This window comes from Dama dama, chromosome 11 (assembly GCF_033118175.1).
Source record: "Dama dama isolate Ldn47 chromosome 11, ASM3311817v1, whole genome shotgun sequence".
Lineage (NCBI taxonomy): Eukaryota > Metazoa > Chordata > Mammalia > Artiodactyla > Cervidae > Dama > Dama dama.
This window is the reverse complement of record NC_083691.1, coordinates 83,025,281-83,048,554: the sequence shown is the minus strand read 5'-3', so window position 1 is coordinate 83,048,554 and position 23,274 is coordinate 83,025,281. Positions and strand designations below refer to the sequence as shown.

Sequence of the window (23,274 nt, the reverse complement as noted above, 5' to 3'; positions counted from 1 at the left end):
CCTATTTAAATTTTTTTCAGAAATCAGTCATCTTGAGTAGTGGGGAGGTGGGAGGTGGGAGGCAGGGAGTTCCTCTACTTAAAGGTCTGTAGGATGCATTTGTCAAACTGTTGATAGTGGTTACCCCTGGGGAAATAGATCATAATTGAGAATAAAATTGAAACAGAGAAGCTTTCACTTTTTAATTTTGAATATGTCTGAAGTATTTATAAGTTGTAAAACAAGCATGTATTTGTAAAATTTTTTTTAAAGCATCCTCCTTTTGGGTTCTGCTTTCTTCTGTGTTGGGGGTCAGGGTCCCAGCCTGGGAACCTCCGGCATAGACTTTCATAAGAGCAAAATTTGGCTCCAGTGCAAAGACAGACTTAGGTACTAAGAAGAGTTCTCTAGTAGCAACACCACATATCTGGCGAAATTCTTATTTACCAGAGATGAAGAAAAGGAACTGGTACATGAGACACTAGCAGATGAGGCGTAAAGGACTTTATAATACCCAGTAACTAAAATCTGCAAGGTGGTTTGCCACTTCAACTAGTTATTATAAGCATCTGCCTTTTATTTAAAAGAACTTGATGTCATGGGCCTGTTATTATTCAGCTCGTACAGAATGTGTTGAAATGATCAGAAATCAAATATTAATGTAGGGGAAGATGCTTGCCATGACATACCAGTCACACTGCACTCCTGCTTCCAAAGGAGATTATAGGGACTTGTCCTGAGGAGACTGTACCACCAGTTGTTTGGCCCCTGGAAGAAAAAAAAAGAAAGGATAGAGAAGGGGAAGTGAGGAAGATGGTTATACAAGGTGATCCCCACATCCTAAAGTATCTCATTGCTTTGTAAGCTTTATGACCACAGTAATAATCCCATTTCAATGGGTAAGCTCAAAAGCTGTATTTCCACCCAGAAGATACTTGAGCTGATAAAATGATTCAGATGTGACACAACCAACCTAAATTCTTAGGGTAACTTGGTTAATGTCTGATTTATTGAAATATATCTCCTTTACTTGTTCTAATATTTCCCTGATTGTCTCTTTTCTGTTTTCTCTTAAAATCAGGTTGAAGAACTACAGCCTGCATTTTCTAAGTCCAATTACATGTTCATGGCCAAGGTAATGAAGACCACTGTTTTAAGATCACTTTGAATCCATTGCACAAAAATGTGTTGCCCTTCATATTATTTTTTTTTTCATTTCTAGTGTTATGCTGATCTTAATCAAATCGACGACGCTGTGAAGTTCTGTAATTTGGCGGTGTTGCTTCCTTGTATTACCAAAGAGGTAAGTCCACACAGTAACAAGAAGCACTGTTTATTTTATTAGTACAGTTCCAGCCTCAACTATGAGTAAGTGGCTCAGATACATCTGGAGTTTTTTTTCCTATCCTCAAAGATTTTAACTTGGATTTAACATGTACTATGAAGTTTTAAAAACTGCTATAGATAACCCTTCACCAGGAGACCCCTTGTATCTTTAATAGGCATGAAAATCAGTTGTGGGCTAGCAGTTAAGATACTGTGATGCTCGTTGGGTGTTACACAGCAGGGAGTAAGACAGGCCCCAGAGGAAGGATGGAAGAAGGTGTAATTCTGCAGAGCTGGTGATTACACTGCGGGAGGCAGCAAGCAAGCTAGACAGGCCACCGCCCCGACAGCAGGAGGAGGGTCCATGCAGTGGTCCTATCAGTCCCCAGTGCCCAGCAGGCTCTGACTGTCCAAGGCCGTGGAGAGGACTGAAAATATGTACTAACATTTTCTCGGTCTTTGAACACCGTTAATGAAAAAGAAGCAGTCATATTACTTCTTGCCTTTTTTCCCACTAATTCAGAATTCTGGATGTGCTCTAAGTTTTAGGAATTTCACAGCATTAACAAGCTTGGTCTGTATTCCTGTATACAGGTATTGTGGGAACGAAAAGAAACAGATAAATGTTTCCTGTTCCCATCTCACGTGCTGTGCTGTTCTCATTCAACTCTTGGTGACCCTTTGGGCAGGCTCCTCTGCCCGTGGGACTTTTCAGGCAAGAATACTGGCACGGGTTGCCATTTCCTTCTCCAGGGGAATCTTCCCGATCCAGGGATCAAACCCGCGCCTTTTGTGTCTCCTTCATGGGCAGGCGGATTCTTTACCACTGAGCCACCTGGAAAGAAAACAGCCCTTCTTCTCCAGAAGACAGTTTGTGTAACTTTTTCAGCAGAAAACAGATTGTGTACCCCCGGGTTGCTTGCTCCTTTTTAGTGGTCAGGACCCTACTGTCTTTCACATCTCTCCTGTGCAATGCCAGTTTGGGTTACATGCAGTCATTTTAAACTAAGTGTCTATGTATTCTTATTAGAAAGTTAAAGTGAAAGTCGCTCAATCATGTCCTACTCTTTGCGACCCCATGGATTATACAGTCCATTGAATTCTCCAGGCCAGAACACTAGAGTGGATAGCCATTCCCTTCTCCAGGGGATCTTCCCAACCCAAGGATCAAACCCAGGTCCCCCACATTGCAGATGATTCTTTACCAGCTGAGCCACTAGGGAAGCCTATGCATTCTTATTAGAATACAAGATTAAAATGCAATATGATAATGAGGTATAGTACCTGGTGTGAAATGCAAGTATCTATGCATGACATTTAGGGCTCTCACAAGAGGGCCAAATTGATGAACTTCAGAGTTTGATCCATGGTTGCTAAGTCTTCTCTCCCTTTCCTCCTCCCTGCCAGCCAAACTTACCCTCCATGGCTTCAAATGCTACGTACCTACCAGAGATCCTCAAATTTGTGTCTCTAGACCTCCCCTCTGAGTCTAGACCTGATTATCCAACATCCTGCTTGACATCTCCGCTTGGATGACTCACAGACATCTCAGACTCAACTCATCATTAGGCCTTTGCCTCTGCTCTTCCTCCATCTGCCCCTCTTAGTAAATGGCACCTCCACCCCCCTAACTAGGAAAGCTGGGAATGCTCTTTGACTCTTCCTTGTCTCTCAGCCCCTCAAACCAGATGTCTCCCAAGTCGCCAAGTTCTCAGAGTTGTTCTAAAACATGCCTTGAGTCATCCAGCTATGTGCCTGCTCTCTCTCTCTACCCATCTCGCTCTCCGGCCAGCCCTCCAAGCAGGGCACCATCCTCTTTCACCTGAGCTACAATCATGTAAACCTCCCAGCTGGTCTCATAGCCTCTTGCCCCGGCTCAGTCATTGTTGGCTCTCAGTGTCAGCCAAAGCCATAGATTAAACATAAACCTCACACGTCACTTCCTTGCTTGAACACACTTTGCTTTTAGGATGCAGTTCAGAATTTTTAGCATGCCTTTCGGGGCTGGCGCCTCCCAGTCTCTCAAGCTTCGTAGTTTCCCTCTCTCCTCTGCGCTGTGTTCCTCCCACCTTGCACCCTTGGTGTATGGTGTTCCCTCTTTCTGAAACATTCCCTTACGAACCACCCCCCACTCCCTTCATCCTTCAGGCCTCACCATAAATGGCATTTCTTCAGGAAAGACTCCCTTGGCACTCTCAGGCTAGAAGGTGCCTCATGCTTTTCCTTCTTGTCATTTGGCACGGTTGTGATTCTATAGTTATTTGCGTGGTTGTTCCATGAAAGTAGCAACTAGGTGTTTTTCATTCATCACTCTCTTCCTGGTGCCAAATGTAGTGCCCGGCATATAACAAGGACTCCATAAGTATTGGTAGGAAGGCTCCAAAGACTAATACCTTACAAAAGAAAAAGAGTAGTGCCAACAGTAATACTAAATAGCTGCGCTGTGCTGAGTCACTCAGTCGTGTCCCACTCTTTGCAACCCCATGGACTGTAGCCCCCCCCAGGCTTCTCTGTCCATGGGGATTCTCCAGGCAAAAATACTGGAGTGGGTTGCCATGCCCTCCTCCAGGGGATCTTCTCAACCCAGGGATCGAACCCAAGTCTTCCACACTGCAGGCAGATTCTTTACTGTCTGAGCCACCAGAGAAGTCCAAGAATACTGGAGTGAGTGGCCTATTCCTTCTCCAGGGGAATTTCTCCATCCAGGAATCGAACCAGGGTCTCCTGCATTGCAGGTAGACTTTTTACCAGCTGAGCTAGTAATAAATGTAGCTAAGAAAGCTGGGCCATGTGCAACTATTTATGTAATACGCAAAACAGCATTAGCAAATATCTCCCACATTACTTATTTTTTCCAGTAATTTATATTCCTAGTTGTTTTTTTTTTTTAACATGGTTCAGATACTGTCAGGAATATCTCAATTTCTTTTTCAGTTAGAAACTAGAATGAGGCAAGTTATCTGTAATATCCACTCTCTCTGAAGGTTTTCTAAGTTGAAGTGTATCACATCAGTGATTTCGCTGGCCCAGTTATTTATTTCCAACATATCTAGCTTTGGCATTCGTTACAACAAAGGCAGCTCAGCCGTCGTTTTTCTCTCCCTGTTGTGAACTTGCATAGCATCTGTGGTTCTTTCCGTGGCACCCTTACCCTCTTCTTGGCATCGCAGATATTCGTGAAATGACTTCTGTCCTTATCAAGGAGCCTGGAGCTCGTCAGGCAGCACTTAATATTGGGACTGTCAGCCCTCGGGCCTCTGGAGCCCAGATTCGTGCATGTAAGCTGCTTTATGTTTCCATGATCTGAAATTATGGTATTTTATTATTCATGTGGACTTTTCTTGACCCTAGAAAGGTAATGTCAGGTCCTGGGAAGCATTCCTTCTTTTAAAGTAAAAGGGATTCCTGTGTCTGAGACAGTGTGAGAATGATCACTGAGTGAAATAATGATGACCTCAGTGGCCTGAAAGTTGTTTGCCCAGAGGAAGTGTCCAAGTTACTGGCTCAGAGCAACCTGAGAGAGCTCAAAAAACATTGTGTAAAAAACATTGTGTAAGATTTTGTGTTTCAGTGAGGGATGTGCTAATTCAATAAAGAAAAAAAGCTACTTTAAAAATGTTATAAAACTTTGAAATGACATTCATTGCTCCTCTAAGACAAACTCTTTTTAGACAATAAATACAATGTACCAGAAACAACCACAGGAAGAAGAAATTAAAGCAAGTGATATAGTTGTCTTCGAAATTACTTGTAGTTTAAAGTCCTGGGCTTTATTTACAACCTGTTCTATAGATTGATAATCATCACTTTCCTTAGTAACCACTCTTAGTAAAAAAAAAAAAAATCCTAAATTTTTTTGTTTTTGGCTGCACCACTCGGCTTGTGGGATCTTAGTTCCCCAACCAGGGATTGAACCCAGAGCCCTGGCAGTGAAAGCACTGATTTTAACTACTAGGCCATCAGAGAATTCCCTAAAATCCTAATTCTACTTTAAATATCTTCAGTTCTAAGTTCTGTTTTAATTAAGATCTCATATTTAATTATGTTAGTTAAGACTATCAGTTTTTCATATAAGTTTAGAAAGTATAGTCAGTCCTCAACTCTTAACCTGTCTTCCTGTTGTAGGGAATCCAGCAATGTTGTCCAGGGTCTCATTTGTTAGAAATTTGTGTTTGCCTATCTTTTTCTCATGTAAATGTATTTCTTGTGCATTACCTTCTGTGCTATTCTTGCCTGGAGAATATATTCTTCCTTGTACATTAAGAATTGTTTTTTGATAAGGCCATTTTGGAGTGGATGCTTTCCCACTCTCTGAACAGACATTTCCTGAATTATAGGTAGGAAGTGTCACTCTGTTCACGTACTCCAATTTGTGCTCTTTTGTCTCTTACCTTCTGTTTATCTGCATTTAAAATATATTATTTCTAAAGTATGCTATGCTATGCTAAGTCATTTCAGTCGTGTCCGACTCTGTGTGACCCCATGGACAGCAGCCCACCAGGCTCCCCTGTCCACGGGATTCTCCATAGATATATATATATTATTTCTTAAGCTTTCTCAGTATCTAATGGCCTTAGCTATATAAAAAACACCTTAAAGAAGTTTTTTAGCCTTCCTTGTAATTAATTTTTTTTAATATGCTGTCTTTAAAAAAAAAAAGAAACTCATGACTCGATGGACATGAGTTTGAGTAAGCTCCGGTGATGGTGATGGACAAGCAAGCCTTGCGTGCTGCAGTCCATGGGGGTCACAAAGAGTTGGACACGACTGAGCAACTGAACTGCACTGTAATTAATTTTCTTAAAATAACTGTTGATATAGCATCAGTTTGGGATCAGTCATTTTTAACCAGTATGCAGTCTAGTAAAGTTGATGTTTGATAATTCATTATTCAAATGCCCAGAGTATAATGGCTTAGTATAAATAAGTCTCTCTCTTATTTATCCGAAGTCTTTAGTAGACAGCATTGATGTATTTCCTCAAAATGTAATATTTTCTGACACTTTCAGATCAAACAAATCTGTATTTTTAAATGTATGTGCTTGAGTAAGTGAAAAAAATTACCTTTACTCATTTATATTGTAAATATGGTGCTGCTCAGTCAGAATCTTGGGATACAGGGAGAAATAAAGCAGATCCTTCTTTGCCACCATGAATTCTATAGTCTGAAGGCAGGCACTGAACAAGTAATGGCAATAAAGTATGATGAGTGTAGTGGAGATGAAAGCATGGAGTTTATGAGAAAATAAAACTGGGCTTGTAACCTGAACCAGGGGCTAAGAAAAGCCTTCTTGAGGTTCTGGTAGGTAACTAAGATTCTAAGGATTTAGAATGTAAACCCAGTCGTTTAAATCTTTAAGACTTTCTTGGGTGTGGGAGGCTTGTTAAAAATATGAATTCCTGGCCTTTTTCTAGAGAAAAAAGTGCCGAGCTGCAGAGGGTGCTGACAGCAACCTCACCATCAATGTGGCTCACTCTGTCCACTGGGTTCTGCCCTGCGGGCCTCGCGCTCCGATGGCCCCTGGGTGACAGAACAGAGGAAGGCAGGGGGTGGCTGAGTTCTTGGCATTGCAGCCACAGGAAATGAGGACCTTTGAGGACATGGCTGTGGACTTAGGGAGAGTGGGCCTGCTGGACCCATCTCAGAGGAAGCCATACAGAGACATGACTGATGGAGAACATCAGTCGTTGGCTCTCCCTGGGGGTTGAGCTCTGAAAATAAGATGTGCCTGCCCAGTTGGTTCAAGGGGAAGAGCTGGGGTGGGGGAGAGAAAGGGCTTGCCCAAGGCCATAGTCTAGGCTGAAAAGTCTTAAAAGCTAGGACCTAACTTCCATGCAGAATATCTGTAGGAAGGAGCCATCTAGTGTCAGGGTTCATTCAGTTCAGTCGCTCAGTCGTGTCCCACTCTTTGCAACCCCGTGGACTGCAGCATGCCAGGCCTCCCTGTCCATCACCAACTCCCGGAGTTTACTCAAACCCATGTCCATCAAGTCGGTGATGCCATCCAACCATCTCATCCTCTGTTGTCCCTTCTCCTCCTGCCCCCAATCCCTCCCAGCATCAAGGTCTTTTCAAATGAGTCAGCTCTTTGCATAGGTGGCCAAAGTATTAAAGTTTCAGCTTCAACATCAGTCCTTCCAAAGAACACTCAGGACTGATCTCATTTAGGATGGACTGGTTGGATCTCCTTTCAGCCCAAGGGACTCCGAAGAGTCTTCTCCAACACCACAGTTCAAAAGTATCAATTCTTTGACGCTCAGCTTTCCTCACAGTCCCAACTCTCACATCCATACATGACCACTGGAAAAACCATAGCCTTGACTAGATGGACCTTTGTTGGCAAAGTAATGTCTCTGCTTTCTAATATGCTATCTAAGTTGATCATAACTTTTCTTCTAAGGAGTCAGTGTCTTTTAATTTCATGGCTGTAGTCACCAACTGTAGCGATTTTGGAGCCCAAAAAAATAAAGTCTGCCACTGTTTCCACTGTTTCTCCATCTATTTACCATAAAGGGATGGGACCAGATGCCATGTTCTTAGTTTTCTGACTGTTGAGCTTTAAGCCAGCTTTTTCACTCTCCTCTTTCACTTTCATCAAGAGGCTCTTTAGTTCTTCCTCACTTTGTGCCATGAGGGTGGTGTCATCTGCATATCTGAGGTTATTGATATCTCCCAGCAGTCTTGATTCCAGCTTGTGCTTCATCCAGCCCAGCGTTTCTCATGATGTACTCTGCATGTAAGTTAAATAAGCAGGGTGACAGTATGCAGCCTTGATATACTCCTTTTCCTATTTGGAACCAGTCTGTTGTTCCATGTCTAGTTCTAACTGTTGCTTCTGACCAGCATACAGATTTCTGAGGAGGCAGGTCAGGTGGTCTGGTATTCCCATCTCTTGAAGAATTTTCCACAGTTTGTTGTGATCCACACAGTCAAAGTCTTCGACATAGTTAATAAAGCAGAAGTAGATGTTTTTCTGGAACTCTCTTGCTTTTTTGATGATCCAGCGGATGTTGGCAATTTAATCTCTGGTTCCTCTGCCTTTTCTAAAACCAGCTTGAACATCTGGAAGTTCACGATTCACGTATTATTGAAGCCTGGCTTGAAGAATTTTGAGCATTACTTTACTAGCGCGTGAGGTGAGTGCAATTGTGCGGTAGTTTGAGCATCCTTTGGCATTGCCTTTCTTTGTTATTGGAATGAAAACTGACCTTTTCCAGTCCTGTGGCCACTGCTGAGTTTTCCAAATTTGCTGGCATACTGAGTGCAGCACTTTCACAGCATCATCTTTTAGGATTTGAAATAACTCAGCTGGAATTCCATCACCTCCACTAGCTTTGTTTGTAGTGATGCTCCCTAAGGCCCACTTGACTTTTCATTCCAGGATGTCTGGCTCTAGGTGAGTGATCAAACCATTGTGTGATTATCTGGGTCATGAAGATCTTTTTTGTATAGTTCTTCTGTGTATTCTTGCCACCTCTTAATATCTTCTGCTTCTATTAAGTCCATACCATTTCTGTCCTTTATTGAGCCCATCTTTGCATGAAATGTTCCCTTGGTATCTCTAATTTTCTTGAAGAGATCTCTAGTCTTCCCCATTCTATTGTTTTTCTCTATTTCTTTGCATTGAAGGCTTTCTTATCTCTCCTTGCTATTCTTTGTAACTCTGCATTCAGATGGGTATATCTTTCCTTTTCTCCTTTGCTTTTCGCTTCTCTTCTTTTCACAGCTATTTGTAAGGCCTCCTCAGACAGCCATTTTCCTTTTTTGCATTTCTTTTCTTGGGGATGGCCTTGATCCCTGTCTCTTGTACAATGTCAGGAACCTCCATCCATAGTTCTTCAGGCACTCTATCAGATCTAGTCCCTTAAAGCTATTTTTCACCTCCACTGTCAGAGTAAATAGTTTGAATTTGAGGAAGAAAGGAGTAACCTGAACTCAAAACAATAACCTGGGTTCTTATAAAGGGATATTTGCATAAATATGGGCAAATATCAAGTGCTTGAAGCATAATGAAGGCCTCACAATTAATCAGATGGCTGTGCAGTGAACATGCCTCAATCCAAAGGAGAAGACATGTGTACCTGCAGGAGAATAACACACCTTTTGAATGTAACCAGTGTGGCAAAGACTTTTAACTAAAAGTTATCACTGAATGATCAGCATAGAATTCATATGTAAATGAATGAGTTGATGAATGGATGTGGGCAAACCTTTAACAACCTCTCATCAATAGCAGAGATTTCACACTGGAAAGGAGTTCTTTGAACATAATGAGAATGGGGAAGTATTCACTCACAGCTCAGCAATAACAACACATGTTTGGTCACATTAGAGAAATCCTATAACTGTAACAAACGTGGGGAACACTTTGGCCAGAGAGTTACCTTTTGTTCATACCAGAGAACTCACACCAGAGAGAAACCCTTTGTGATTATTACAGAAACGCCTCTAGTAATAATAATTCTTTGAAATGAAATGAGTGAACTCACACTGCAGAGAAACCATATGAATATCATCTATGTGGTAAAGCCTTTAGTTGATGCTCTAACGTTAGCTATCATGAAACAACATACACCGGAGAGGAACCCTAGAGATATAATGAATGTGGAGGAATCTTCAGTCTCAGCACCAACCTTTATAAACAGCAGAGAGCTCACAGAGTGGAGAAACCCTGCAGCTGTCAGCCAACACTCAAGCCTTACAGAAAACTCAGAGTCAAGCAGGAAGGGAAGCAGCAAGTCTTTACCAGGAGGAGAAAGCCATTTGGAAACCACAAGATAGTTCATGTCGGAGAAGCAATTCAGTGAAATAAACATGGGAAACCCATTACTCATAAAGCAACGCTCCAGGACATGGGAAGATTTTCACTGTGTCAGGCACTCTCAGTGTTATGAATGAGGTGATCATGCTTTAGTTAGCCTTCAAGTTCTTACACTTGAGAATTCCTCAGGCCTCAAGTCATTGTAGAAATGCCTTCATCTGGATTTTATTTAAGAAAATTCATACTCGGGAAGGGGGGAACCTATCAGGAACCTTAGTACAAAATTCAACATATAATTAGACTTTTGCCAAATGTATTACTGAAAATAATGCCATGTAAAGATGTAAAACTACGATGCATTCTTAGAAATGTTGAATACAGATTTTGGTGAGACATAATAAACAATGAGATTAATAAGAGTTGTTGATGAAAAATCTAGTACATGGGTATTTGTCTTTAAAAAAGCATGAAATGGGGCTTCCCTGGTGGCTCAGTGGTGAAGAATCCGCCTGCCAGTGCAGGAGACATGGGTTTGATCCCTGGTTGGGGAAAATCTCACATGCCATGGAACAATTAATCCTGTGCTCCACAATTACTGAGCCTGTGCTCCTGAATCCTGAAGCCTCAACTACTGAAGTCCCTGCTCCCTAGAGCCCAAGCTCCGCAACAAGAGAGGCCACTGCAATGAGAAGACCATGTACCACAACTAGAAAGTAGCCCCCACTCCCTGCAACTAGAGAAAAGCCTATGCAGCAAGGAAGACCCAGCACAGCCAAAAAATAAAATAAATAATAAATTTTTAAAAAGTCATGAAACGGCTAAAAAAAAGGGGGGGGGCTAAAAAGTCATGAAACATTATGCTGAGTAATTGAGGTGTTTTCCTTTATTACATCACTGTTAATTAGTTAATCAGTTTCCATTTTTTATACAGCTCTAAACATATTTACAAAGACTTTGTTTAATCAGACAACACCTTTTAATGTGACTGAAAAATGAAACATATAAAAAATGTGTTCTCATTACTCTATTGTTGAAATACCTACCTACTTGGCAAGGGTGAATGAAAACATGGACAAATATGCATACTTTATAAGTAATTCAAATATCCCAGGTGATACCAATGTGGGTGGTATACACACCATGTTTTATGAAATACTAGAGAATTAACAAAGGCTTGGAACTGATAAATATGATGTGAAAAAGCACTCTATCAAGTGTATTGTTGTTTTTCAGTCACTCATTCTTGTATGACTCTTTGCGACCCCATGGTCACCAGGCTTCCCTGTCCTTCCTTCACCATCTCCCAGAGTTTGCTCAAACTCATGTCCATTGAGTCGGTGATGCCATCCAACCATCTCGTCCTCTGTCATGCCCTTCTCCTCCTGTCCTCAGTCTTTCCCAGCATCAGGGTCTTTTTCAGTGAGTCGGCTCTTCACATCAGGTGGCCAAAGTATTGGAACTTCAGCTTCAGCAAGTATAGTATGGCTGAAATATTGAATTCTTGAGAGAGAGGAGAGATGGATAGGTAAATGACCCTCAAGGATAAGCAGTGTTTAAGAAAACAAGATCCCTGTCTCAGAGATGGAGCAGTTTTAGGTCTGACACATCCCGGGGTGTGCTCATGGGGAGTGGAAGAAAATATGAAGAGGCACCCTTCTGCAAGACTGGGATACACAATCCATGGGAATAGTGAAGTCTCCAACAGTGGTGGTAGAACTCGGTGTGGAGAGAGGGACCAAGGCGCCAAAGTCATCAAAAGTAAAATAAAAAGAGAGTGATCAGGAGTTTGTTAACAAATATGAGAAACAGTCGAGAGCAATTACTCTCTACCATTGGCCCTGACCACTCCCTCATTCTCTTCCTGAGCTCCCCTCAAAAATATTCTCTTAGCAAATACATTGCTGGTTATGCAAATATGACCTCAAAGCAAGTTTTCTAACAGGAGTTCCAGGGAGCTCTGTCTGGGAAAAGGGCGAGAAGTGAGAGGTTGAGTCAGGAAAGAGAGCGCATAGAAGAGCAGTATTGGGGTGAGTACCAAATGGTCTGAACTGGGTGCATTTTAGGCAGTGACAAGAAAGCATGACTGGAGGTGGTGGTTTTAGTTGGGGTTTTGTTTTGTTTTCTTGTTTGTTTTAGCTGAAAGGCCCTGCCAGTGTCCTCTATCCACACACAAAAAAAGTAAATTAATTAAAGACTGGGGTGGAAGCCCTGGGAAGAGGTAAAAAAAGGAAGGCGTGTGTGTGTGTGTGTGTGTGTGTGTGTGTGTGAGTGTGTTAGCAGTTGGATTGGGTAGGAATTAGAGGAATTCTTTGTGATGCCTCCAGAGGGCAGATATTGCTAAGCCATGGTCTTAATTTTAAACCTTTTATTGTAGTTTGAGTATATTTATTTCTTAAGGCATTTAATTGAAACAGTTCTTTCATCTACATGATTTGTCTGTAAGAAATTGGTTCCTAGATTTGAGAAATTGTTACTGAGCTCTGGTAGTCAACTGCCTATTTAATAGGCACTTACTTAGAATCTTCTAAATGAGCTTCCCTGGTGGCTTAGAGGGTAAAGTACCCGCCTGCAATGTGGGAGACCTGGGTTCAGTCCCTGAGTCGGGAAGATCCCCTGGAGAAGGAAATGGCAACCCACTCCAGTATTCTTGCCTGGAAAATCCCATGGACGGAGGAGCCTGGGAGGCTGCAGTCCATGGGGTTGCGAAGAGTCAGACGTGACTTCACTTCACTAGAATTTTCTTGGTGCCAGGCACTGGGCTAGCCCTAGGATTACAAAGTTAACCTTGAATTATGGCTTTTCTGTAAGTTCTTTTTAATAATGCATCACTCACCTAGATTCATTAGCCATATTTTCTCACAGTCTTCAAAAATACTGATTTGATAGAAGGTAGACTTCTAGTTTATCAGTCACTGCAATAGAATCACTGTATTAAAGCTTATGATTAAAACTATTGAAGAACTTCCAGTTTTTTTAAAAAAAATATAGCCAACAACTGCTTCCAAAATCTACTTTGTTTTTTCCTCCTCTATTTTCTTTAAATATGTTACACTCCTTAAACCCTTTCTGATAGGTGGTTGGTGTCTGTTAAACACAAAAAATGCATGGGAGCACCCTACCATCTGAATTTATTTCCACTCTTCATAACTTCCACACTTGTTTTAAGGAAATAATAACACACATAGAGTCCTATAAAACACATTACATGATTTTAAATCTTAAATTACCTGATAAAAAATAGGTAGTTTGGATCTTACCATGGAATCTTGTCTGGATCTTACAGAGGAATCTCAGAGTTGTTCAAATTCTGCTGCTAAGACTCAGACCTTTTCCACACGTTATAGTTGAAGAAGAAAACAATGTTATCATTAACACGGTGATGGATGCGGTGTGTCAGCTTGTGCAAAAGGGGCTCTGCTTCCTGTATCCACCACCCCAGACCAGCTGGAGAAAGAGCCTGGAAATAGCTCTCTGTATCACATTCTCAGAGATGCAGATCATACCTGGTCCTAAGACACGCACAGCTTCTTTGTGATGGTCTTTCAAAAAGTATCCCCTTGTTCAACAAGTCTGTTTCAAAGTAGAGTATCAGGGTGAAGTATGAAATTTTATTGTGTATTTGTATTTTCTTTATAGGATAAAGATGCTCAGAAAGAGGTGAAAAAAATAAGCACTTCCTTGAAGAGGTAAATAAAAGAACTTGCTCTTCAACAAATCAGATGTGGTCTACTAAAAATTTAATCAAAGTTGTGTGTTTTTTTTTATGATCCTTTTTTCTTTTTTGATGTAAGGGCAGTGTGCTCAGATCTGAAGGTAAAATCATGTTTCTGCAGTATGCATTCCACTGGTAGCACTATAAAACTAATTATGTTATTTGGAGAAATCTATTTCCTATAATGTCACTACTTAAACATGTATGCTTTATAGTTTTCCTATAAATAATGAACTATAGTCTTCAGAATATTTCCTTAAATAAAATATTTAAATCAATTCAATAAAATGAACTCTAGTGAGTGTTTTATTGCTGCTTCAATGGAAACTTTACAAAACAATTTTATTAATGTGGTAGAAAAAGGGGGAAAAGGCAAAGGACATAAACAGGTTGTTGATAAGAAAAAACAAAAGGGGAACTATAACTAGTAATTTTTAAAATGTGAAGAAAATTATAATAGGATACTGTTTTACCATCAAAATAACAAGGACTGTTTTTCCTTTAAAGAAACATTCAGTACTGACAATGATGCCACAAGTTGGACCGTTCTCATACACTGCTGCTGGGAGAGCATTTTGACCAAACATTTGGTAAAATTTAACCAGAGCCTTAAAAATATATAAACTCTTTATCTCATAATTTTATTTTACAGAAAAAATCTTAATGTGAAAAAGTACACTTATGCACAAATATTCATAACAGCATTATTTTTTACAGCAAAACCCTATGTATAATGGTAATAATCCAGTCAATCCTAAAGGAAATCAGTCCTGAATATTCACTGAAGGACTGATGCTGAAGTTGAAACTCCAATACTTGGGCCACCTGATGCAAAGAACTGACTCATTGGAAAAGACTCTGATGCTGGGAAGGATTGAAGGCAGGAGGAGAAGGGGATGACAGAGAATGAGATGGTTGGATGGCATCACCGACTTGATGAACATGAGTTTGAGCAAGCTCCTGGGGCTAGTGATGGACAAGGAAGCCTGATGTGTTGCAATCCATGGAGTCACAAAGAGTCAGACACAACTGAGCAACCGAACTGAACAGAACAGTAATAAAGCAGTTAACCGTATTAGAATATAACTACAATAGAATATTTTTGACATTAAAAATAATTTCAAAAATGACAGGGAAATGCACAGAGCATCTTAAGTTCAAGTACAAGACAAAATAATATATGCACATGATCTCAACTCTATGAAAATGTGCATAGAAATTCATCTATTGAAAATGTTCATATTTCTGTGGAGTTGTGTTTTATTTCTAATATTCCCCAATTTTTAATAGTTAAAAGGATTTTTCAATTGAACTTAACTAGCAGTGATCTATAGATTCCACGCTACCCTTTAACCAGCCTTATCCTGGAAATCAGGTAAAAAATTGCTTGTTTGCTATCCCAAATGCATGGACACACTTCTACACTAAATTTCAAGCCTTGTTCTAGTAATACCAGTTCATCAAACTGAGCTAGTTTCTCCCTTTCATCGTCTATAACAGCCCATCAAGATACCTAAATCAGCCCAACTGATTTATCCTGGAAATCAGGTAAAAAATTGCTTGTTTGCTATCCCAAATGCATGGACACACTTGTACACTAAATTTCAAGCCTTATTCTAGTAATACCAGTTCATCAAACTGAGCTATTTTCTCCCTTTCATCGTCTATAACAGCACGTCAAGATACCTAAATCAGCCCAACTGATTCGTGCCCAAACTCTGACAACTAGTTTAACACTGAAACTACTAGCTGAAGAGACAAAAAGAGTTTTGCAGGTACACTTATGTCCACAAAAGCTACCTCTGGCTATCTCTAAACAGCTAGAGAGAATGTGCAAGTTGAGACAGGTGATTCTAGCAGCAGAACATAATGTAGAATTAGTCACGTTGTAAGCTTTGCTGGAGCAGCTCATTCAAGCAGTGCGTGTGTGCTAAGTTACTTTAGTTGTGTCAGACTCTGTGACCGTATGGACTGTAGCCTGCCAGGCTCCTCTGTCCATGGGATTTCTCAGGCAAGAATACTGGAGTGGGTTGCCATGCCCTCCTCCAGGGGCTCTTCCTGACCAAGGATCAAACCCATGTCTCATGTCTCCTGCATTGGCAGGCAGGATCTTTACCACTAATGCCACCTGGGAAGCCAGCAGAAAGTGGTACAGAGACTTCGGCTCAGAATTATGAGAAACTACAAGAACACTCTTTGGTAATGGTTGGACTTGGGATCATAATTGAAACATAAGGGCTAATCAATCTCACTTGTTTTAACAAAAGTCCTACTTGGTCCCTGTAGTCCATAATGCCTTCATTGGACAAATTGATGTGTCTCAATTGAGTGATAAGTTTCTGAATAAGGACTTGACCCAACAGGAGTGTAACTTTTCTGAAAGTTATTTGAATCTTAAAAATATTGTGAATTTCTGCCATATTTGACAGATTTCTCAGTAAAATGTTAATGGAGGACATTTCTCTCCTCATCGTGGTAATACCATATCCTCTTCCAATTAATATCAGAGCCCTGCTGCCTGATCATAGCTAGTCTTCATCAGGTTTATAATCAAAGCATGTATGTGTGAAGCCAGCTAAGGACAATTTCCACATTAAATCCACCCTCCCCCCACTTTTAAAAGCTGAGTGGTATTTTTGGATGGCGGCATTACATGTAGATTATTACACTTAAACTCCAATGAATTTCACACAAAGTGAACCATTATGAACTCTCCTTTCTGTAGTTGCTCACTCACCACTCATTCCACTGACCTTGGAGTAAACAGAATAGCTGTAGAGAGTTTCTGAAATGATTTCTCCTGGTAGGTCACTAAGGCCAAGGCCATGGTATACCCTCCACCACGAAGTGCACGAACTCCTATACTTTCAAGAGACTTCATGCACAGCTTTGGAAAGGGGGAGTTCCAATCCAGAACATTTGAATGTTTTCAATTTCTGCAGATATTAAGGGGCATGTTGTAATTTCTTGTAAAACATTAATGTAACTCAGTGTTCTGCTAAAATTTTAACAATTGTCATGTCTGGGTAATCTGCCATGTTATCTTTCTTACTAAGTACTGGATATCCTTCATTGTAAATGAAAATCTCTGTTGTGCCTGAAAGTTGTCAAAAAGGTTTTCACTTAATCTTTGCATACTTTTAAATTGTAAAAAGATGTGTTAGGTGGATGGGACCATAGATCTTCTAGGCCTGCCTTTTCATTTTACCAGGAAACAGTTTTAGCTCTGATGCATAAGCAACACAGACAGGGCCAGAAAATTGGTGAGTGGCTGAGTCAGGACCAGGTTCCAGGTCTCGGAATCTCATGCCTTCTGCACACTTCTTTGAGCTCAGGGCCTTTTACATTGAACTGAGTGGAGTCCAGTGTGTCTGGTGTTGATGGCGGGGAAGAGGGAAGTGGGAGGGAGGGAAAGAGTTCTGAAAATGGTAACACTTGCATGGTTTTACCTGTTCTGAGTGTTTTCCCTGTGTTAGTTCATTTCATCCTCACAGCAGCCCTACTAAAAACAGTTAGTTTTAAAAACAGCCCATTTACAGATGGGGGATCTGAAGCATGGGGTACTATTTTTATTTTTATTGGAGGATAATAGCCTTACAGTGTCATGTTGGTTTCTGCTATACAACAACATGAATCAGCTGTAAGTTTACACATATCGCCTCCCTCTTGGGTCTCTCTCCCACTCTCTAGCTCATCACAGAGCCTTGAGCCGAGCTCCCTGCACTATACAGCTTCCTGTTAGCTATCCGTTTTACATGTGGTACTGTATATATGTTAATGCTACTCTGTCAGTTCATCCCAGCCTCTCCTTCCCCCACTGTGTCCACAAGTCTGTGTCTCTATTCCTGCCCTACAGATAGGTTCATCAGTGCCATTTTTCTAGATACCATGCCTGACAGTACTAGATATGAACTGGGCAGCCAGCTCCAGAGTCCGAGCAGTGGTCTGAACCACTGAACAATCCTGCCAACAAACGTGCGGATGTGGGAATAAAAGAAGGTAGAAGGAGAACAGAAAAAAAAAAAAAAGAGAAAGGAAAAAGGGGGTATTTAAAAAAGAATGGTAGAGAGGGACGGTAAAAATTTTAAAAAAAGAAGGAAAAGAAGAGAGCAAGGAAAAATCTTTCCTTGTATTTACTTTTTGGGTATTGATACCCATTTTCTGGTATCATCGTTAAGTACCCAACAACCTATTATGCATGTTGTTGTTTAATTGCTTAGTTATGTCTGACTCTTTTGCAATCCCATGGACTGTAGTCTGCCAGACTCCTCTGTCCATGGGATTTCCCAGGCAAGAATACTGGAGTGGGTTGCCATTTCCTTCTCCAGGGGATCTTCCTGACCAAAGTATTAAACCTACATCTCCTGCATGGACAGGCGGATTCCTTACTACTGAGCCACCTGGGAAGCCCATTGTGCATCCTGACTTATGTTAAATCTGTTTTTTATATTTCCACCTTCTCCCCACAAGATAAAGAAAGAGAAACAGGGGGGAATGGTGAAACTTATTTTAAATGACTCATTCCACTTGCTCTGTGTGTAGGAGGAGAGCCTCCTTATGAACTGCATGAACTTCTGATTGGGCAGTTAACAAGAATATTTCACTTCACAGTTAAAAATAAGGTCACATTGTAGAACCAAATATGGTTAATATCTTGATGTTCTATGATTTTTTTACAGTTCCCAAACCTATATTTTGCTCTACATGCCTAAAGTCAAATCATGTTTTAAACATAGCTTTGTTGAAGTGTAATTGAGATACCAAAAAATGCACAAAGTGTGTAATTTGATATGTTTTGAGATATATGCATATACCACTATGAAACCATCACTGCAAGATAATGCAACCCCTCTCTCCTGACTCTCCCTACACCGCCCCCCCATCCCCAACCACATATCTGTTTTCTGTCACTAGTAATTGCATTTTCTAGGCTTTTATATAACTGGATTGTATATTATATACTCTCATTTTTGTCTGATTTCTTTTACTCAACATAATTACTTTGAGATTCACTGATGTCATTCAGTTCAGTTCAGTCGCTCACTCATGTCTGACTCCTTGCGACCCCGTGGACCACAGCACACCAGGCCTCCCTATCCATCACCAACTCCTGGAGTTTACCCAAACTCATGTCCATTGAGTCGGTGATGCCATCCAACCATCTCATCCTTTGTCATCCCCTTCTCCTGCCTTCAATCTTTCGCAGTACCAGGGTCTTTTCAACTGAGTCAGCACTACGCATCATGTGGCCAAAGTATTGGAGTGTCAGCTTCAACATCAGTCCTTCCAATGATCACCCAGGACTGATCTCCTTTAGGATGGGCCGGTTGGATCTCCTTGCAGGCCAAGGGACTCTCAAGAGTCTTCTCCAACACCACAGTTCAAAAGCATCGATTCTTTGGCACTCAGCTTTCTTTACAGTCCAACTCTCACATCCATACATGACCACTGGAAAAACCAAAGCCTTGACCAGACGGACCTTTGTTGGCAAAGTAATGTCTCTTCCTTTCAATATGCTGTCTAGGTGTGTGTAACAATAGTTTATTCCTTTTTATTCCTGACTGGTATTTTGTTACATATGCCACTGTTTTGTTGTTGTTGTTTTTCTCCATTCACCTATTAATGAACATTTGGGCAGTTGCCAGTATTTGATTATTAGAAATACATCTATGAATCTTCATATAAATTATTAAAATGGACATATGCTATTGTTTCTCTTGGATAAATATTTAGGCAGAAAGTGGCTGAATTATATGGTAGATTTATATCTAGCATTTTTAAAAGCTGTCAAACTGTTTTCCAAAGTATCATTTTATAGTCTCATCAGCAGTGTATGATGAGAGTTCCACTTTTTCTAGCTTCTTGACAACACTTGGTATGGTCAGTCTTTTTTTTTACTGAAGTATAGTTGATTTACAATATTATATTAGTTTAAGGTATTCAACAGTGATTCAGTTACATATTTTCCATTATAGATTATTATAGGATATTGAATACAGTTCCCTGTGTTGTACAATAGAGTCAGTCTTTTGCATTTTAGCTGCTACTCTGGGTACATAGTAACATCTACTTGGGATTTTAATTTGCATTTCCCTAATGACAAATTATAGTGAGCTTTTTTTCATGTGCTTATTTGCCATTTGTATATCTTCTTTGGTGAAGTGTCATTCAATATTTTTTGCCCATTATTTTAACTGAGTTGCTGGTTTTCTTTTTTGTTGAATTTTGAGAGTTCTTAGGCATTCTGAATAGAGGTCTTTTATTAGATACAGATTTTGCCAGTGTTTTCTCTCCCTGTAGCTTGTCTTCCCTAATAGTGTCTTTCACAAGACAAATGTTTTTTATTTTGATAAGACAATTTATATGTTCATATATCTTGTTCTTGGTGCTGTATCTAAATATTTTGCCTAATCCAAGGTCATAAAGATTTTCTCCTACATTTTCTTCTAAAAGTTTTTTAATATTTGGTTTTACATTTAAATCTGTGACCTATTCTAGGTTAATTTTTGTATCTGATCTGAGTTATGGATTGAAGTTCATTTGTTGTGTGAATGGATTTGCAATTCTTCCATCACCATCTGCTAAGAAGGTTATTGTTTCTCCACTGAATTGCTTTTGCTCCTTTGTCAAAAATCAGTCTTTCATATATATGTGGGTCTATTTATGTACTTTCCATTTTGTTCCACTGATCTGTTATCAGTAATAATGCCAATACCACCCTTGGTTAGTTACTTTAGTTTTCTATTGTCTTTGAAATCAGATATTCCTCCAAGCTTGTTCCTTTGCTAACTCTTTTTGACTACTCTAAGTTCTTTACATTTGCATATGAATTTTAGATTTCTTTCTTTTTTTTTTTTTTTTTAGTTTCTACAAAAAATCTACCCAGGATTTTGATTGGCATTGTGTTGATTAATTTGTCTCCTCAACTCAAGGAGATGCACCTACTATGCACCATTGCCTGGAAACTCTCCCCAGATAGTGACCTGGGGCAACTGTAGGGCTTAACTTTATTACCTGTGTCTCGGGAACCACTGTCCTTTTTTTCCTGCTGACTAATATCTTGAAAACACCTGATTCATTCATATCCATTGTCCATGTTTTGGATTTTGAAAGACATAAATTGTTAATTTGGCAAGTTGTAACTGTGGCACTTTTCAGACTCTAATATATTGACTTTATTTTTTTAAAGAAGTTTCTATAACATTCAAATATGTCTATTCTATAAAATAAAGCAAATTGAGCAATTGCACTATGAAATTAATTAATTGGACTTTGGTTAGAACTCTGAGATAATTGTTTTGTTTTTATATAACATTCTTAAATTTTGGTCATAAAGTTTGCATATGAATAATTAAATTGTATCTTTCCTCCTTCTTAAATACTTTATATTGACATTTCCTAATTTAAATTGGGAAACCTGATTGGGAAAATAGTCTGTTGAAACGGCAGGTAGAAACGGCATTAGAAATTATTAATGCCACATAACTCTGCCTCTGGCAGAGCCCTCATTGGACAGCCAGCCCCTTCCAATCTGGCAGGCTGTGGTGTAGTGTGGAAATCATCTGGTGCCTAACACAGTCTGTTCTCGTTTTTAAAAGATACCAGTCATGAAGATAGTGATTTTCCAGCCAACCCACCATTTAGTTGTTTATTTTGTCTCTTTGAAATGCATTTAGTTCCTTAACGTTTTTCAGCCCTAGGAGCTCAAGGTACCCAATAATCATAATTAATCACATGTACATTGAGCTAACATGGAATTATCCAAGGGCTGATCCAAGTTTGTGTGCCTCAAGTTTACACAATGTGGAGTCTACCTCTAGCGCTACCTGGAAAGCCCAAGAAAAAGGATAGAAAAATACAAAATTAGGTATGAAAGTAACTTTATTTAGAATGAAAGAGACATCACAACAAATTATGAAGTTTTAAAAGCTGACAAATGCCACAAATATAAAAAAAATTGAGAAAAATAACATGTCATTATTATTTATGAACTCTGAGGCACATCTCTGGGATATTGTTTCCTATACTTTGTCACATACTCTGTTCTTTTTGTCATGTTAATTTTTAATGTCATTGTCTATAGAAAGGATATAGGATGGTTACACTGGTCTCTCGCCTAGCATGAGTGATTGATATAAATTAATATTTTTCCTTTTGGATGGTTTAGAAATGCCCCTCTCAGTCTCCTTTCTTGTTACAAATGGCATGCGATGGCTTCCTCGGCGGCACAGCTTCCCCAGGGTGAGTGAGCCTTGGGAGGACTCCCACCCTTGGAGCACCGTGAGCTGGCCTGGGGGGCCCTGTGGCAGTGGTTGGTCCATCTCTGCCCAGCCTTGGTGTCTCCAGCTCCCAGTCCCATCACCCCCCAGCCGTGAGGAGGTCCCAGGAAGCCTTGAAACCCAGATCACGGTAGGCCCTAAGCAGGAGACCAAGCAGCACCTTGTTCACATCCTCTCCTTGGAGTCCAAGTCAGGGTCTAAACCTCAGTGCATGTCCCAGGAGCGAGCTGTCGCTGGGGCCACTGATGTGCAGGCTGGAAGTCGCCCATTGACCCTCCCACCCACCACATCCATCACAGTGTTCTCATGCCTAACATTTCAATGAAAGCTTTTTACTTGCTGAGATGGGTTGACAAAGTGCTCCCAAAAGGGAAAAAATTTCTGCCTTCAGATATGAAGTGACAGGGAGAGAGCAGAGAAAGAGAAGAAACCAGCAAAGAGAGGAGGCAGGTCAAGGACCAGACAAGAGGCAGCAAGCCTCAGGCAATGCCAAGACCAACCTTTCTACTGCAAATTTAAGGTGCTCTCTTACTTCCCTAAAGACAATACAGAATTTTTTTTAATTTTAGTTTCTTTTTTTTTTTTTTTTTGGTTGCCATAACCTTCATTCAATGAAATACAGACCACATACTAGGATTAGGCATTGTGGCATTTCTATGACCCAATTATTATTATTTTTTTAATTTTAATTTTATTTCTAGACTTTAGTTTCTGGTCTGTTGTTTTAGCAATAAAGGAATTCCTCAGCTGCTTGGTCTCTTGCTTAGGGCCCACCATGATCTGGGTTTCAAGGCTTCCTGGGACCTCCTCATGGCTGGGGTGGGTGATGTGACTAGGAACTGGAGCTTAAAATGATTTAAAGTACCATCCCTGACAGCATGGCAGAAGTACCTATTGTTTTGGAGAATATTTGGCCCCTGGGCTCATTGCTAATGGATTGGAAAAATAAAAAGATGACCTATTATTTTTATTGCTTGAGAGACGTGGTCTTACAACATATATGTATAGTGATAGCACACGTATCATGTTTATAACATTTTAAAAGTTTTCTTTTAAATGCAAAACAAGCCATGCTTTATAGTCATATTAAACTTCTAATTTTTCAAAGTGTTCTCATGCCTAATATTTCAATGAAAGCTTTATACTTGCTGAGATAGATTGAGAAAATGCTGCCATCCTCCTCTGACCATGGAAGAAACTGGAACAAAGGTTAGAT

At 40.2% G+C, this 23,274-nt stretch overlaps 1 protein-coding gene across 2 annotated transcripts in view; it reads left to right on the top strand.

The window, feature by feature from the left end:
- The window catches only part of RMDN2 (regulator of microtubule dynamics 2), a 65,276-nt gene extending 51,216 nt beyond the window's left edge, over nt 1–14,060 (top strand). Inside the window, exons 9-12 of one of the 2 annotated variants that reach the window (XM_061155579.1) lie at nt 1,061–1,114; nt 1,202–1,282; nt 8,360–8,442; nt 13,704–14,060. In XM_061155579.1, coding sequence (XP_061011562.1) covers nt 1,061–1,114; nt 1,202–1,282; nt 8,360–8,419 — 195 coding nt within the window. In that variant the 3' untranslated portion in view covers nt 8,420–8,442; nt 13,704–14,060. The remainder of the gene's footprint in view (nt 1–1,060; nt 1,115–1,201; nt 1,283–8,359; nt 8,443–13,703) is intronic. The other variant, XM_061155580.1, reaches the window with a different exon arrangement.
- Nucleotides 14,061–23,274: the final 9,214 nt, after the last annotated feature.